This window comes from Carica papaya, chromosome 6 (assembly GCF_054855325.1).
Source record: "Carica papaya isolate Zhongbai chromosome 6, ASM5485532v1, whole genome shotgun sequence".
NCBI classification, from domain to species: Eukaryota; Viridiplantae; Streptophyta; class Magnoliopsida; order Brassicales; family Caricaceae; genus Carica; species Carica papaya.
Genome location: NC_142314.1, coordinates 4,635,677 through 4,654,733, shown reverse-complemented (window position 1 = coordinate 4,654,733; position 19,057 = coordinate 4,635,677). Strand labels below are relative to the sequence as shown.

General features: G+C 34.2%; 1 protein-coding gene across 2 annotated transcripts; it reads left to right on the top strand.

Moving 5' to 3' along the window:
• Nucleotides 1–405: 405 nt before the first annotated feature.
• Nucleotides 406–16,470, top strand: UVR8 (Regulator of chromosome condensation (RCC1) family protein). 2 transcript variants are annotated; one of them, XM_022044639.2, is made up of 12 exons: nucleotides 406–714; nucleotides 2,216–2,402; nucleotides 4,009–4,155; nucleotides 6,382–6,463; nucleotides 7,134–7,289; nucleotides 7,710–7,889; nucleotides 10,603–10,674; nucleotides 11,206–11,277; nucleotides 11,455–11,573; nucleotides 12,297–12,382; nucleotides 12,541–12,593; nucleotides 16,032–16,470. In XM_022044639.2, exons 1-12 carry the CDS (start codon nucleotides 630–632, stop codon nucleotides 16,110–16,112), a joined length of 1,320 nt encoding a protein of 439 aa, XP_021900331.1. In that variant the 5' UTR covers nucleotides 406–629; the 3' UTR covers nucleotides 16,113–16,470. The 2 variants fall into 2 exon arrangements, with proteins under 2 accessions (XP_021900331.1, XP_021900332.1); XM_022044640.2 differs by having other exon boundaries at nucleotides 407–714; nucleotides 7,716–7,889.
• Nucleotides 16,471–19,057: the final 2,587 nt, after the last annotated feature.

The window sequence follows — 19,057 nt, the reverse complement described above, 5'->3', positions numbered from 1 at the left end:
AACAAGAAACTCTTATGTTAATTATTATTTAATTAAATGGTTAATAAATTATTTTTGTATAGTTCAAGTTGCTTTATATTTTTGTATATATTTTCGTTATTTTTATATATTATTTAATTGATAAATATATATTTTTTATTAAAAAAATTTATTATACAAGCAGACATTAGTAATTATAAAAAAAATTACTTTTAATATATGGAATAATAATAATATTTTATTACAGCAGTTAAAACCTTGAAAAACCCCCTACCAGCATTGTACCAGTCCCTTCCCAAATCCACTCCGTAATTATTGGCATACAATTCCTACGGTTCAGGGACCGTGAGTGGGTGTAACAGAGAGATTATGCATATGGCCGTCTCCATCACTATAAATATCTCTGCCCGCTCTGTCTATTTTCATTGCTATTATTATCTTCGTTCTTTCTTTCACATTTACACGCCCCCTAGCAGCAAATACAGAGAGAGAAAAAAAAAAGGAAGAGCTGGAAATATCCCGTTGAGTATTCTGAATATCTCATCTCTGTGTCTCTGCCTCTGCCTTCTTTTGCCAAAAGCAAAAGAAAAAAGGTTTTGATTCTTCATACTTGAGTCGCCAGAGCTTTTCCGAGTACTTCCTGGAAAAACATGAGTTCGGCGAGTGAAGTCACGGCTCCTATTCGTCGAGTTCTTCTCATCTCTGCTGGTGCCAGTCACTCTGTTGCTCTTCTTTGTACGCTCTGGTTTCATCTCTACTTTTTTTTTTTTCTCTTTTCCTTCTTGTTTTCTTCTGCCTCTTTATTTCTGTTTCTTTTCTTTCAGATAAAACCTTTCTTCAACTGAGCTGATACTGTAGATTTCTTCATTTCGTATTATTTTGCTAATTGACTTCATAATTGTTTGCATGTCCACTTCTCGCTGCATTGTTACAATTTTGATCGTTTACTTATTAGCTGTAATTTTCTCCGCATCAATCATGCTCTGTTTCTGTTTACATCATCCCTTTCTTTCTGTATACCTTCTCTGTAATTACACAGTTGGTGAATTTTGGGTTTTGAGTGATTGTTTGCCACCTTATGCGTTGGATAGTTGATTCTCTTCTTGATTTTAGGTCTTTTTTCTTTTTCTGCGAATATTCCTTTCCTTCACGAGAGTGTTCACCTCACTTCTATCAGTTTCTGTTCTTGAGTTTTAATAATTCTGTGCAGACAACAGACATTTTACAGAGCTCAAAAGCCAAGATATATGTATATATATAATATTATGCTGATTAAATAAATTTGTTGTCTTTTGCATATTATTGAAAGATGAAAAGCTATCAGCTAGAGTATGGAAACAACTGGATCTAAGGTTACTCATGATGTTACATTATGATGCTCTTGTCACTGTTTTTTTTGTTGTTGTTTGTGCTGACGTCACCTTCAGGAGCTCCGATTATTGATTCAGTCTTCCTCTTAGGATTGTGTAGAATGCTATGCTAGTTTATTGGATGCTAAATTTGTTTTACAGGTTTATATGCAGTGACCACCTTTTACTTTCTGACTAATATAATTATGTTATTCAAGTTGTGTTAATTACACATTTGTAGATTCATTTCCTACCACCGAGATCTCAGATCCTAACGTTAATCATTATCAGTCTTCTAGAACTTGAAGAACATGTCTATAACGATTTCTAATGAGTCTATTTGTTGATTATGCTTCAATATTGTTAAGGACCATTTTAGAATTCCATTGTCATTGGTTGTCTTGCTGAAGAAGGATCCTGTAAATGATGATCCAGTATGGTTGCACCCTTTTCTTTGCGAACTGAGTGCGTTATTAAGTTAAGCTAAATCTCTTGAGCTAGTCAGCAGGATTTTTTTGCCGAATAAAGAAAACAAATCAGTAAAAAAGGATAGTTGTTAGCACCTATTTTCCGATATCAGCAGTTGATGCATTAATATCCCTACACCACCTGTCCAGTCCTGTGTTGAAAGATAATCCTTCTTGTTCTGTTTAGATTATCTACATATCACTATGAAATACTCAGATCTTGTGGGATTGGTAGATCCTTGAAACTTTAGCATAGTCTTATGTCTTTAGATAGCTTCTCTGCATCTTATTTTGTCCGTTATAATTGTTCTCTTTTCATTAATTATCTACTTTTTTACTGTTTATTTGGATTATATGTCCAACATCTTCAAAACTTTATCCATATTTCTGTATTTATATCTAACATTTCTAAATTTACAGCTGGAAATATTGTTTGCTCATGGGGGAGAGGAGAGGATGGCCAGTTAGGCCATGGAGATGCTGAAGATCGGCTTTCTCCTACAAAATTGAGTGCACTAGATGGTCATGAAATAGTTTCTGTTACCTGTGGAGCTGATCATACAATAGCATTCTCCGATAAACATATGGAGGTTTATAGCTGGGGATGGTCTGTTCTTATTTCACTCTTCTTCCGAAATTTTATTTGTTAAACTATTGAAATGCTTATTCTTGTTTTGCCCTTTGAAAACATTGTTGTGGCCATTAAAAAAAAAAGAGAAAGCATCGTTTGCAAAGAAATTTGCTGAATTTGTCATATATTTCCTCTGTTAAGAAGAAATTCTTTTGTGTTTTTTGGCCACATCTTGATCAAGGATAATGAATAAAAAATAGGTAAGAATATCCTTTTTTTTTAAACTCTCTGAATTGGATGAATTAGTTCAATCCTAGGACACCTTTTTCATTGTTAGTTTCAGCTGATTCAGAGCATACATTTTTCACCCTCATAATCAACTTGAGAGTTCACTGAAAACATAGCAGCTTTATATTTGCTATTTTCTCCCATACCTTTCTTTTTTTGCCCTCGTTTTAGATCTTTGCATGCACGCCATTGATGTCCTCAAAACTATGTAGAATTGGTAGCCTGCTGGAGATGAATTTGAAATGACTGCTTCTTGTTTCATCAACTTCAACTACTGTTAGCTGTTTGCATAGGCAGGTTAGTTTTGATCAAAAGAAATTGGTAAGCATTTGAAATAAAATTACCAGATTTGTCTCCTACAACTGAACTGAATGAAAGCATCAGTTGAAGTTTAAAAGTAACAGCATGTTACTGCAGCTGACTTTTACTTGTAAAATAGCCAAACAGAAAGGTAAAGAACCCTTTAGATGAGTATGTTTGTGGGGAGAACGATGCCAGCATAATTAGCATGCATTCAATTGTTCATTTATGAAGAGATTCTTAATCAACATACTCAACTTAGGAAATGCTAATTATGCCGGCATCACTCTCCCCATAAACATACTCATCCGAAGCAACAACATATGCAACTTAGGAAATGCAGCTTATGATTCGAGAGTATTGTGTCAGAAGGATTTAGTTAAGATGCTGTCAAAGTGAATGGTTTGGAACAGAACAATTTTATGCCCTTCTTGGCACCTATAGTGTCAGAAAAATATTAGATCAGACAAGCTTACATAGCTTGAAGTGGTTTTCCATATCACTGGCAACTATAAAGGATTACTTTTAGTTGTTTTTGTTGGGAAATCGATCCCTAACTCATGCACAATCATAAACAAAAATAAAGGCAGAAAAGAAAATAACACAGAATTTTACGTAATTCGGCAATGTGCCTATCAATGGGTAAAACTAGTAAGAAAATATTCCATTATGATCAAAAGATATTACTTCACCCATAGGTTAGCAAACTTATATATAGAGGCTATTAGGGTTCTTTACGTTCTTAAAATATACATAAAATTAATTATTAAAATAATTACAAAAGCACCCTCGTGATTAAAATTATCAGAATTTAAGTCACATCAATAGTTTTCTTGTAATTTTGTCAAGTGCACCATTTTATAAGACAAAATGTAGGCCAATAAATATTAACATTGTTTGTTTCATATTTGAAAATTTTGGGAAATTTACAGGCTTCTGCTACCTGTTTGTAATATGGCTGATTGTTCAATTTGGTTATTTTGTTACTTCTTCATTTTGATTTTCGAAGAAACCATATCTTTAAGCTGTTTGTTTCCTTCTGCTAATTCTTCAGGGGTGATTTTGGGAGGTTGGGTCATGGCAACTCTAGTGACTTGTTCACTCCTCAACCAATCAAAGCACTAAATGGTCTACCGATAAAGCAAATTGCTTGTGGGGATAGCCACTGTTTGGCAGTGAGCATGGAAGGCGAGGTGCAAAGGTGTCTTTGGGAAACTTTTACATCATGTTCCACATAAATTTTATCAATGCTTCAATATGCTGTTTAGAAATGTCTTATTAAAAATTTGCCCACCGGCTTTTATTAATTTGCAAATTCTTCCTCAGCCAGTTAAAAGGATGAAATTGGCTGATATTATGACCATACTTGGTAGTATAGATATCATTATGGGATAAGTTAATCATTAAATGATAATTGATACAATAGAAGTACAATATATCAATTCTTTTTTCTCAAGTTCTCATTACATAATCATGTGAATATCTCTGCATATCATGAAGGTCACTTGCTATAGGGAGTTCACCTCCTAGACACTGGTATCAGTAAGCATCTTCTATTAAGGGACTTTTGTGGAGAAACTCTCACTTTCCTTCCTGCTTTACGCTAAAGCAAGTCTTCTTGGTCTAATTGATAATAACTAGGGGATATCTCATACTGAATTATATTTCTAGCTTGTGATTTTTCCTTATCATAATTCTACTCTCTTGCAACATACCTTTAGTAAGGGACCTTCAACTCCTTGTCCCCTACTTCTTGAGATTACATATTTCTCTTGTTACTGCCCATGCCAGATTTTATCATTCTGTATTTCATCTTTTACAAAATAGTGATTGTATTATTCAGCACTCATTATCCTACTCAATATTTTTTTTGGTGCAGAGGAAGCCATATTGTATTATCTTACACCACTTTTTATTTTAAAAAAAGTTTTATCTTACACAGCTCAAAATCCAAGATGTGTGTGTGTGTGTATGTGTGTGTATATATATATGCATAGGTTTTTTTTCTTTTCTTTTTTTAATAAAAAGTCAAAAGATGTGCAAAAGATTTGGATAATAGAGAATTCTAGTTTGGATTCTTCCTTTAGGAAAAAGAGTGGATCTGCAGGGTCCCAAATGAATTGGCTTATTCGAAAAAAGCCTTGTTCTTTGGAAGATCTATCTCGTGTCTGGTACTGCACGATTCCACTCTGCAAGAACTCCGAATCATTCGCTTGAAGCTCATCCTTTTCATCATAAATGATCCACTTGCCCCGAAATGACCTGGCCCGCACCGAAACAGTGCTTCACCCCTAGATGTCCAGTCAACTGCTGCACCTCAACGCATTTCGGGGAGAACCAGCTAGCTCTGTGTTCGAGTGGCATTTGACCCCTAACCACAACTCATCCGCTGATTCTTCAACATCAGTCGGTTCGGACCTCCACTTAGTTTCACCCAAACTTCATCCTGGTCATGGATAGATCACCCAGGTTCGGGTCTGGCGAATCAAATATCATGGTCTAATTCTAATAAGGAATCATTCTGATTAGTTGATACTATTACTTAATAATTTTGTGAAAGATTCCTGTGAAAAAGTTTCATGCAATATGATAAAATCTTTGGAATTAACTTCGGGATTTAAGCACATAGACAGGACATGAAAACTGTGATAATATTCTATGAAAAGTCTCTCTTTTCATCTCTTGTTGGAACTCCCAGGTTTGACTCTGCCCTTAATCCTGGGGAAGACAGTGCAAAGCTGAAATCAAGTGTAAAGCAGCAAGTTGAATAATGAGGTGCCTTATGTAAATATAAATTTCAATGATGTCCCCAAGGAATAAAAGTGGAGGAAAAGACATTAATTTCCATATGGCATGTGAAAAAGAGTGTTGTTATGATGTCTGAAATATATTGCTCTACATTTGTTTACTATAAATATTTATTTTTAAAAAAAGTTTACTGCAAATACAATATGCTTTATCAAGAATGAATGTGCTGTGCCAATATAAATCTTAGAAGCATATATGCTCTTGGATATAGGTTCTTACAGTCAACCAATCCTTTTATTCTTGTTGAATTTCAATCCTTTTGAAATCAATTGTATGTTCTAAACTTTAGACTTGGAGTCAACTAAACCAAAACTTATAAGGATCATTCTTGACAGTGTTGTGGTATTGTGTTCTGAATCCTTACTGCCAAAGATCTTATAATGCAGTAATACAAGAAAATTCCAATTTAACCTCATCGCATCATGCATAATACTGCATTATGATTCACGTGAAATTGCTTCCAGGTTTGGAGCCAAACTGTTGTTGCAACTGGTGGATGGTTTTCTATTGACATGTGTTACTGCATCTGTTTTCCAATTCTAACCAAGCATAGTGAAAATGTTTGATTTTAGTGAACACGGTTTACTGATCCTTTTTTTTTTCCTTATTTGCACTTAAGCTGGGGGCGGAATCAAAATGGTCAACTTGGTCTTGGCACAACAGAGGACTCTCTGGTGCCTCAAAAAATTCAAGCCTTTCAGGTACCATCAAAGCACTTCAGTTAATTCAAGCTAAAGGCCCCACTTTGCTTTTTTTTTTTTTTTATAAAAAAAATTATGGTTTTTCTCTTTGGTGTTCAAAAGATGATTTCAATGAGTTCCAATAGATTCTAATCTTTTAACCTTGATGGATGATATTTCCATCATTAGGTTGTGAACCTGTTGGAATGAGAATGTAACCCTTGAATTGCCCTGCAGAATGTGCTCATCTATGTCAGATAACTTCACTATCTAGTTTCTGTTTAATTGATTTTTCTGCTATGCACAATAGCATGCCAACAAGGAAAGAAGAAGAGGGGAGATTGATACCCTGAAAGTACATACTTGAAAATCTGAGAGGTTTCTTATTCTTTCATTTTCTACACTCTAAGAAAGAAAAAAAGTTTTGTTAAAAGCAATTGAAAATCATTAAGAGAGGAAATCCCCAACAGTGCACATGACTTCATTTTTCATGTCCATAAATTGGAGACTGTAACTAAAGTTCCATAACCCAAGGAAACCAATTCCTTGATGAAAATAAAGTCCTTTCATGAAGAGTTTCATATGAAGTTGTTCCTATAGGATTTATCTCAAAAAAAATTATCTCAAAAAAGCTTTTCCTATAGGATATTGTTTGAAATAGTTTTTGCACTTAGATTCTTGTCTTTTGTAGGGAATACGAATCAAGATGGTTGCTGCTGGTGCTGAACATACTGCAGCTGTTACGGAAGATGGAGAGCTTTATGGATGGGGCTGGGGGAGATATGGAAACTTGGGTTTAGGTGACAGAAACGATCGCTTAATTCCTGAGAAAGTTTCTGCAACTGATGTATGTCAACAGGCTTATATTATTTACTTGTTGCTAGTTATTAGTAACTTAATCTAGCATATACATAAAACATATGAACGCATATACCATTGGTAATAACTCAGAGAGGAACCTTTTAATTTTCAACTGTTTGATACATGGACAGAATATGATGTGAATAATATGGTAGACTGTTAATTTAAAAGTTTGCTTAATCAGCTAAGGAGGAAGAGCGGATGTCTAACTTTCAAATAAATGCTATCTCTTACTTGAATGGAATGTTTGGGATGAAATTTCTGAAAGGAAGCCTTCATTTTTTTTTTCTTATCAGTCCATAAACTAATAAAATCTAGGTTTCAGCTCTACATCATTTTGTACACAGTTTAACATTTTTTTTCTTCTTGTTCTTCATGTTTCTGCAAAGTTAGTCATTTAACTCAGTTTCAGGGAGAGAAAATGGTTATGGTGGCCTGTGGGTGGCGACATACAATATCTGTTTCATCTTCGGGTGGATTGTACACTTATGGGTGGAGCAAATATGGTCAACTAGGGCATGGTGACTTCGAGGACCATCTTGTTCCTCATAAGCTTGAAGCTTTGAGTAAGAGTTTTATTTCTCAGGTATTCTCTGTCCTTCCTTTTCATAGTCATGGAGGCAAGACATTGAAAATTACAGAAGAAACTATGAAAAAAGTTTAATATATACTGCACTGACTTTGAATTGATTTTTTCAAATCAAATTTCTAAATGTACATTCTTAGAAAGACTGAATTAAAACTGAGCCAGATAAAGATTTGGTACATCTTTAAATTGTAAACAACTCCTTAGGTTGACATAGGTTTAGGCAGTCCCCATACTTTATCCTCTGAACGGGATAGACAAATTAGTTAGCCAGTTGGTTAGAGATGGCTTCAATACACATTAACTTGAGATGAATGCAATTGGGATTATAGCTGGCAATTTTTCTTCCAAAGAAAGAAAGTCTAAAGGAAGGTGTTTCAGCCAAGTCTTAAGGCACGTTGCATATGTTTTTTATGTTATTAGAAATATCACTGTTTGCATAATCTGGATAAGTGACAACATAATCAAAGTCACAAACCTCCAGAGGTTATTTTGTTGCTGTTTAAGTTCCAATGTGGTAGACATTGTATCTTCTTTTTTTATTTTTTCTTCTTTAAAATATAGAACAGTTGTTGTGACTTAATGATACAACTAAGTTGTATCTGCAATTGGGAGAGCTATTGGGAGAAGAGACTTGATGAGTAAAGAAGGGAGGAATAGAGAAGACTAGAGATAGAAGAGAAACCAAAGGAACTGTTATTTATTCAGAGCTAAGCATTTTTACATCCTCTTTTCTTATTTAGACACTTCATTCCTTAGATGTGGATGTGGTAACATATTTTGTTATCAGTGACAATCAATCAACTAATTCCATTCTTAACTACTTCCCAGTAGTTAAACTGTTAATTTCCAGAATAACTTTTCTCAGTGAGTATTGACTTCATTGATGATTGTGAATTTATGCAAGAGATACAGGGAAGTTAAAGATAAAATCTGCAAAATTTTTACAAGATATCAACATGTTAATGTATTATATCGTCTTCCCCAATCTATGTGTGGGAGCAAGCAAGTTGACTCCCTGTAAGTGAAAACATCTCAGGTAAGACCTCGGATGAAGATGTCTGCCATAGTGAATCAGTTGTATCAATTGAGCCTTTTCATGGATATAGTGTATATCCAGCTAAACTGTTTAGGACAAGCATGTTGGACTAGATTCAGAGCCATGTAATTAACACTTATATTACCACACTAAAGAGTAGGTTTAGCCTCTAAGAGAACATGTAGTTCGTGAAACAAATTCTGAATCCAAGTTAAAGCATGCTGTTCGAATCTAATCCGGTGCAGTTTTTTTTATTAAAGTATGCATTTGGGTTGGATCAGGTTCAAATTGGCATGAAAAGAGGGGCAGATCTAGGTGGATTTAGTTTTGACATTCTAAACCTATCCAAGCCTGATACACTATGTATATATTTTTATTTTTTATTATTATAAATATATTTGTATTATATTAATAAATATAAAATATTATATTAGTAAATATAATTATAATTATAATTAGATATATTAATAAATATATTTTTTATTTATATTAACAAATGTATTTTTAGTTTTTCGTAATATTAATATAATTATATCTATATTAATATAATAAAATGACCAGATTAGATTTGGAACGGGATAAATAGCAAACTCTACATAGTCTAAAAAAATTTTAAAAAATAAACTCGCCTGGATTTAGGACGTGCTTGGATTTATTTTTTACAGGGGAGGGTCAGATTCGGATTTTGTAAAACCTTGAACCGACCTCATTGCCATCCCTAATTAAAGTCGGTAGCTTTTTTCAGAAGATGTTGAATTCCAAGAATTTTCTATTAGCTCTTTCAATATTCTTGAAATATAGCCTCGTGTTTTTTGTTTTACCATTTCTTCTTGGCGAGTTAAACCATCTCGTGGTCATTGTTGTTTTCTACCATGGATTTCAAATGCTCTTGATGGATTCCTCCAGTCAGTTGATATCTTGGCAACATCTGTCTTCTGATACAACCATTTATTTTCCTGTTGCAAGGTTTTTCTTTTTGACTTAGAGATAATATTGGTAGAAGGAAGGAGAAAGGGAGAGATACAGAGACAGATATAAAGGAGAAACAGTAGAGAAGGGGACAGAGAAGGAAATAAGAAGGGGAGAGAGGCTATAATACCACTTGATACAACTAAGTTTTATCTGTAATTAGGTCAGCTATTAAGAGAAGAGAAAGATGGGAAAGGAAAGGGGGATTAGGGAAAACTAGAAATGGAAGAGAGAACAGATGTACTGATATTCGGTCATAGCCAAGCATCTTTACATCCTTTTACTCTTACTTATATACCTCATTCCTTAAATTTGGTAATTGATTCTGTTATCAGTTACAATTGATTTACTAGTTCAGTACTCAACTACTTCCAAGTAGTTAAAGAAGTTAAAGGTCAACGATTTTAGCTTTCCCATGTATCACTTCAATAACTCAGTGCTATTCATAATGTAACCTGAGAAAAGAGTGGGGAGGGGACTGAGCGTGCCCATACCTTTATGCATCACATACATCTAAGCATGAACAACATTTACTTAGCTTAGTGCAGGGAATTCCTATCTCAGCCCTAGGTTGATAATTGCCTGATTCCTTGCATGTTCTATAAATATTAGAAGAATAATTGATGTCCATTTTTATTGGATATGATTGAATTGATTTTCATTCTTCCTGGTTTCATCAACTTTTCTTTCTGCTGAGTTTTTCAGATTGCTGGGGGTTGGAGACACACTATGGCGCTCACGTCTGATGGAAAACTTTATGGCTGGGGATGGAACAAGGTTGTGATCTTCAGTGCCTTTTTCATTTCAACTGACCATGTAAAATGTTGTGCTGAAAATTTGGTTTCCAGCGAATTATGGGTGCCAAAAGTTACTTGCAGGTTAAGAACAGAAATTTATGCCACATGATGTGATTCTTTAGGTTCTCCCCATTAATATAAACACCCTTGAGACAAAGATTCACTCATATTCACATAGTCAACCTAATAATTGATAATGGACCCATATACATATGTAAAAAATGTATATACCTGGTGTATTGAATGATTTGAACATTCCTTTTGTCATGTTCTTTTACTCACATACTAGTGAAAGCACATGGCTAAAACATGCATTTGCATTACAGATGTACACGTGCATATCATATTGTAGGATAATTTTTCATTTGATTATTTTAAGATGTTAATTTTCCAGGTTATCTATATCTCCTGATAAATCATGATTTTGCATGATTTATAAAGTCCCTTACGTGTAGATAAGTAATTTCTTTTAATAATGTGTGCTTCTTATTTTTGTATCTTTGAATTACAGTTTGGACAGGTTGGAGTTGGAGATGATGTCGATCATTGCTCTCCTGTGCAAGTTAAATTTCCCCATGACCAGGCACATTCTTGTTACTGTAGCTCCCAAAAAAGTTGGATAAGCCCATGAAATTGATATTCAGTTCTGTAGGGATTTTCTTCTTTTGACTAACAGAGGGCAGTTTTTATGTCTAATAATTACCGGGTTTCTGAGCCTGACTATTTCTTTTATTTTTATATTGTATTTGCCACTCGGAAGAAAGTAGCACAGATCTCATGTGGATGGAGGCATACTGTGGCTGTTACTGAACAACAAAATGTATTTTCTTGGGGAAGAGGTACAAATGGACAGCTTGGGCATGGGGAATCTATTGACAGGTACTTATATCACATTCAGGGATATGAAACATATTCTGCCATCTTCTTTTTAGTTTTCAATTGCTAATACGTTCAGCCTTTCTGGGCATGGGGAGTTATTGACAGGTACTCATGTCACATTCAGGGATCTGAAGTATATTTTGCCATCTTCTTTTTACCATTCAATTGCTAATATTTTCACTAAAGGCTGAAACTAATAATGTGTAAAATGAGCTGATCTTGAGTCTTGATACAGCCAAGGATTTTATTTGTATGATCAATTTAAGTAGATGAAGGGCAAGGAAGGTCACCAGAAATATAATGACCAAGATCGTATCCAAACAGTAGAGGGTTGAACCGAGCTTACCAAGATGGGTAGTCGATGGCTGTATATTTCAGCCAAGGTTGGATGCAACATTTATAGAGATGAGAATACCAGTAATGTTTAGGAGAACTGTTTGGCTGGCTATTGTGGATGTAGAGTGCTTATGTAGGCATTGGAGTTCGTATAATTCGTTTCTAAGTTTGCAAAGTCAACCCAAAGTATTAGTTGTGATCACAGCTAAACTGAAATAGAGCCGTTTAATAATTTTGTCATCATTCCAAAATCTAAAACCAACCTTTTAATCCAGATGTCATAGACAGTTATTTTAATGCATTATTGATATGAACTTCTAAAGTTATTTTAAGGTTTTTGTTTCTTTAGTTGATCATGCTCTAACACACTTGTTTTGGATGTTGAAGAAATACTCCAAAGATAATAGAAGCTTTGAGTGTAGATGGATCTAGTGGGCAGCAAATAGAATCCTCAAAGATCGATCCAACATCAGGTGCTCTATTCTCCTCCCAGATTTGTTCCCAAGACTAATAGAAGAATTCTATTGTTGATATAGCTCACTTTTATTCTGACATATTTCCTTGAGAATAACTGAAGAAGCATTGATTGATATTTCTCATTTTTCTGATTATATCTATGTTTTGTTGGTAGGGAGAACCTGGATCTCACCATCTGAGAGATATGCAGTTGTTCCTGATGAAAGAGTAAGTAATTGTTTTTTAAAACTTTACCAATCAAAATTTGGAAATTTTTAAATGATTCTATATTCATGAATCTGAATTTAAATGAGGTTGACGTGACAGTTGTCAAATGTCTTGGAATGGTTGAAAATAACCTGTAAAGAATGAAGAACTGGTGACCTTAGTTTCTGACAGATCATCTGATGCATAAGTTAGAAAGTTTCTGAGAGAGAAATGAAAAGAGAGCTTGTCTTAGTATTATTACAAAAATGAGCCCATAACTATATGGTGCCACAAATAATTAGTGGTGTTGGTTAAGAAGGTTGGAGTTACATAATAATTACATGCCTATAATTAGCCTAATTATTGTTGGAGTTACAATTGTAATTATCACATATTTAGTCTAGTTATTGTGGGAGTTACAATTGTAGTTATTGTGTTGTAATTTATCATTGATTTCTTTGTCTATAAATACCAAATAAACTCTTCTTTGTAGACATCAAGAGTTGTAATCATATATTTCAGAATTGAGTTAAGAGTGTTTTGGCTTTTTTTCATTTTATACACAAGGTGTTGATTTGGAACACAATTGTTATAACTATTTTAATTTTGATTTTCTATTTCAATTGTTCTTAATGTTTGTTTCGATTGGATTCAAGGGGTATTATTTATGTTTTTTGGGTTCTATTTAACTTCTACCATTTGGGTGATTGAACAAATTTGATTCTTTTTTACTTGTGATCTAAATCGATTGAAGAGTTCTAAGGTTCAAATAAGGGTCTAAGGATTCCGCATCATTTATTCCTGGAGGTAACTTCCGAAGCCATGCCCAATGTCACTTCGAAGGTGTTTGCAAGCTCATTGGCTTTAGTTATCTTATGTTCTTTGAGATGTTGGCCACCTATGAGGTGTTAGGTACTCTTTCACCTCTTAAGGGTTAGTTACCCTGTTGTATCATGGGTTTCAATCATCTCCAAATTAATAGTATAGCTTGTCATCCTCGAGATTTTTTTACCCTGTCAATTCTCAGGTATTCTCGTCTCTAAAGTACCAGGTTCTTATCGCTCAAGTGTTGGTCAATTCTAATGTATTAGCCATGATGAAGTCAAGCCTCTACCCTGAATCCAACAATGTCTTTTACTGGAAAGAAATCCATATGAGAGGATAATGGAAAAAAGACAACTTTTATTGGATAAACATAGTAGTGCATGAGGAGAATTAAGAAAATACAATAAGAAATATTAGAATTTCTTCTTGTCTGATTTTTTAAGAGTTGTCTCAATCTTTAGTGGGTCACAGTTATTACTGGGAGTGCAAGGTCTCTCCTAGTGTGCCTCATCAAATTTGTGTCTGCCACCACTTTTCCTACTTCTTCCTCCCGAGTTACACCTCTCTGATATATACCTTATACACAAGCTAGCTCTTTGCACTCATCTTTGTCCTGTCTGGGGCTATTATGAAAAGCATAGTATCTAGAGTTGTCCAGTTTCTTAGTCTTAGTTTTGAGGGATGGAGGCCTTTTATTATTATATAATTCCATTAGAATATGTGAGAGTTGTGTATTTAGTGGAGTATCACCAATGCTTGGTCAAGCCCCTAGGCCCCAGCTTGTCATGGCCTAGCCTGTCTTGCCTTACTTGCTTGTCTTCATTATTTTGCTTGGTGTCTTGCCTTCCTGATCTCTAGATCTCTTTTCTTAGGTGTCTCTCCTTATCTCTTGCAGCCATGGCCTACTCAATATTCAAACATTTTTTTGCCTTGGTGAACGGCTCCAGTAAAGTCTTGAGAGAGATCTTAGAAACTTAAAGATAGAAATCATTGTTATTGACCCGATTAGAGATGTCTGAGATTATCATGCCTTCATCCAGCTTGCGTACCGTTGCCAACTTAGTTCGAAAGTTGGTGAATCCCATAGGCTCTCCTCTCTCTTCTATGGCTTATTGAACTTCTTGTCATTGATGAAGCGAGGTAAAAATAGGTCAACTAGCTGCTTGAAGCTATTTTTACCCTTGGAATTGAGGGTTTAGAACAACTCCTTTGCCCCGTTGAGTAGCAAAATGAAGCCCTGTGCAGCATTGCCTTTGTTGCCTGTAGAACTCCAGTTTGTTCCTAGATTAATGAGATGGTTTGCTGGGTCCTGGGTATTGTCTTATTGTCAAGCTTTGCAGCAACTTGAACTTTGCTGGTATAGGTTCCTCTTGAATTTCATGGGAGAAGGGGATTCAATAATGTAGGCAGGAGAGTTTTCCTTGAGGACATTGGTTTTGAGCTTCTCCAGTATCCGAGTCTGTGAGGTTCTTATCAGTCATCCTCATCACAGGTTTGCTTTTTTCCTTGTTAAACCACTTGTATCAACTTTGAACCTCCTTAGAATGTTTTGGCCTCTTCCATTGTTTGGCATCCATTTCTAAACATTATTGCTTGCTCTTCAGCAAATCTTGCTCAAGGTCCTATCTCTCCAGGGCACAGGGGAATCAATTTTTCTTACTTGGCAGCACGGTTGCTCATAGGTTCATTTAAGTAACATCATGTTGGTTTACTAGTGGCTGGACCAATTTCCTCAACTCCTTAAGCTGGTCATGTTTTGGTTTCTCTGTTAGTTGAGGCTTGTGGATCCATCATCTTTTACCTGAGTACCTTTTTGAGGTACTTGACTAGCTGGCTTATCCGTATGTGAGTGCTGGCTCTAGAGCTCTTTCCTTGCCATTCTCACATGCTTCCCTTTCCTGCCATTATAATCTTCTTATCATTCCCATAGACATCGGATGATATATTCAAAAATTGTAGGAGCCTAAGATACTAGTTTTCTTGGAACAGTCAAAATAAAATGCAAACAATGAACAGACATGGCCCACATGATTGTTTATGAGAGATTGATTCTTAAGTCAGTGAAGATTTGAGAGGGTAAAATAAAAGGGATAGAGTTTTAAAGGATTTTTTAGGGAACAAAATGTTTAACTTGAACATTAACTCTGCATGGTTTTGGTTGAAATGTCAATTAGTCTTCCTTGGTTGTAAAAAGTTGTTTTGAATTCCATTTTCAAAAGTCATTTATGTTTATACATAAAAGAACATATGTAGCTGTTGAAAATAAAAGCAAGGTTAGAAAAATGATAGGGAAACTAGAAGACAATCTAAAAACAGTTTTTTATTCTTTTCGAACTCATATCATATTTTACTATATGTTTTAATCTTATTTTTATTTTCAATGGCTATTTATATATATTTGTGTTCAAAAGCAAATGAACTTAGAGGATAAGAACTCAATCCAGTCTTCTATAATTAAGTAGTGTCTTAGGTTTCCTTGATTTTTCCTGCTTTCATCTATTGCTTCGAAGGAAACACATATTTTATTGGCAACTATGTATCCAAGGTTATTTACAAATAAATTCTAAATAGTTCCATCAGTAATGATGGAATTCTATAAAACTGCTGATGAACAAGTGCTTTATTCTGGTGCAGGGGCAATCTGATATTTCAGTTGGTGGCAATGGGAATGATGCGAATGTACCTGAAAATGATGTGAAACGAATAAAGGTTTGATATACACGACTCAGATGTGAGAGGAGTAACATATTCTGGCCTCTGACCATCAAGCTTGTATTGAGTTAGGCAGGTCTTGTTCTTATTTTCAATAGGTCCGAATCCTTCTATTGTAAATTCGTGAAACTTGTTGGAAAAGTAGGCATGGGCTAGGGATTGGGTGTTGAGAAGGAGAACGCTTATAATCTTATTCTATGTGAAGATGGAATCCATCAGGCACTACTAACTATTCCTGATAACAACTTTTATGCTGTGCTATGTCTTGTGATCTTGTATTATTAGTTGTAGAAGGGAATAAGGGGGTTATGTTCATGGAATGATAATCCATTGAGAAGGGAGATAATTACCCTTTTTCTTTTCCGGTGCCTAACATGTTATTGTGTTCTCAATCAAATGCACCGTGCTCTATGATTTCTTGGCTTTATGGTATGTGGGAAACAGTAATACGTGGGCAGATTTATAGATAGAATACAGAGTGCAGGGAGAAAGAAACACAGAGGAAGACCATCGAAAGAGTGTTTCTGTTCATGCATGTCTGATTGGTCACAATTCCAGGTATTGTAGTTTCATAATCTTCAACTAATTCGGTTGTTATTAACAACCTCAGTTAATTCTTTCAAATTACATTGATTAGCGGTAATACTACTGTTTCCCACATATCATTTAGCTCTAGAAAACGTGCCTTAACATCAAAACATTGCCTGCTAAAAAATCTTGATCACTGGTACTGCAATTGCGTTCTATGTGCTAGACAAGAAAAATATGACACTAAGAACGATTTTCAAATTTGCTTTCTGAAACTTTTCATTCAATAATACTTTGTTCAGCATCCATGGCAATAATGAGCAGTTTACATGTACGTGTTTGCATAATATATATATATATATATACACACACACAAGTGGATTCTGTCCTGAGAGTGCTCCATTATGGTGTTTGCTCGCTGATTGACTTGGCGATAGTATGTGAATCCATTATGAAATGCTTGTACATGAACTGATAATTGTTCTCCATTATGATTTTATGACATTAGGATGAGAGATGAATGGAAATTGGCAGGAGATCGTAAAAAAGCTAGTCACTAGATTACACCTATTCACAGCAGAAAACAAAAATAATTTAAAAGGGATCGATGTTTATCAGAAGTGAATTAATGCGTATGGATATGCCATCATGTAGGTTTCTAGCCACCAGCTATAGCCGTACGTATTTGCAGCCAGCCATCACTTTGCATTCAGCATTATTAGGCGATGCAGAAGTAGTAGGGAAAAATAAAGAAATAATAAGATCTAATGTTTCTTTCTAGTTAGAGTTCTAGTTCTATTATGACATTTATTAATTAGTTAATTGTTTATTTAGTAGAATGTTGGTCTTGCTTCTTAATAAATTTTTCTAGTGTTTTATTTAATTTCTCTTTGTCCTGTGTCAATACATGATTTTTTCTGATATTTAAATATTTTATAAAAAGATTTACATTCATCATTAGTACCGTCGGTTAATGAAGTAATTATTAATTACTTTAAGAATAAATAAATTAGGAAATTTCATAATTTTAAGTTTTGAGTTTTTCTTTTCCAAAAACTTAAAATCTCCACATGATCTAGTATTTCTTTCCTCCATATTTTTAGAGGCACTGCAGTAGCGACGTAATTATCAAGTTAAACCCAAATGCTTCGTGATTATTCCACCACAACCTTTTCATCTTTCTATTTTGATGATCATAACCACTGCCTATTTGATATTCCAATAGTGGTTTTCTGTTTTGTGTGTGTGTGTGTGTGTGTTAGTTTCAGTTGATAAGTGCTTTTTTCTTCTTTTTTCTTTTTTGTGTGAAATGTGAACCATCGAACATGCTCTTCAGCTCATGATTTGAACGATTGGGATCACTTTTTTTTTCCTGATATGATGCTTGATACCTTTCATCGGCTACCTAAACCTAGTAGTTTGAGACACCATTCTACTATCCTGACAAGAAGATATGCTTCGAGTCAATTTGCAATTGAAGGCTTCTTCTTTTTTGATCCTTGACACTTCTCAATGCCCCTTTTAAGTGTATTTATTTATTTATTTTTTTTGAGAATGCTCTTGATGTCAATTATGTAAATGTGAAACTAATCCTAAGCTCTTGTCGCGAGTCAGAATTTTTTGGACTGGAATCTACATAATGAATTTTGTACAGTTGCATGATTGTTGATTCAAGGATTGGATATGTGTTTACAAATAATATTTAGTTACTAGATATGAGTTAAGTTGAAAGTTTAGCAGGATAATAAATTTGTTTAACTTAGGGGCTTGATTTTAATCTACCCAAACTTAAGATTAGTACATACCATGCGAAGCTAGCTAGAGCTGAAAAAGAAAATAAGAAGGCTCAACTGAACTCTGAGTTGAACTTAAGCTTTGCAGTGTCGAAGCAATTCAAGCTAAAATAAAATGGGTAAAAAATATTTAGCTTTTTTAAAATTGTTTTTTTTTTTTTTAATCTACAAATTTAGTATTCAAGAACTACTGAAACAAACTCTCTATCTCTGTGTATACATATATATATATATATTTAATATTTCACCATTCATCAAAGTTTCTCTCTTCAAATTGTTAGAAATCAAAATATTAAAAAATTAATTTTTTCTTTTTTTTTTAATACAAAAATTATCGAATTGGATTAGCAGTTTGGTGATTTAGTTTTATATACAAATTCGTAATCTATATAATAGTGATATATTTTTATATGAAGATTTAAACTCAAATAATAGATTACGCCTCATATTTGTACCCATCTTTTCTCATTAGAGGTTGGTTTTCATTAACATATATATATGTTAATGTCAAATGGTGTTCAAGACTAATGTAAGTTGCAATGGAGGCTAGATGTCTTAAATAGTGTATATTCAATTCACATGGAATTACAGAAAAAATCCATATGCTACCAAATTATAATATCCTTG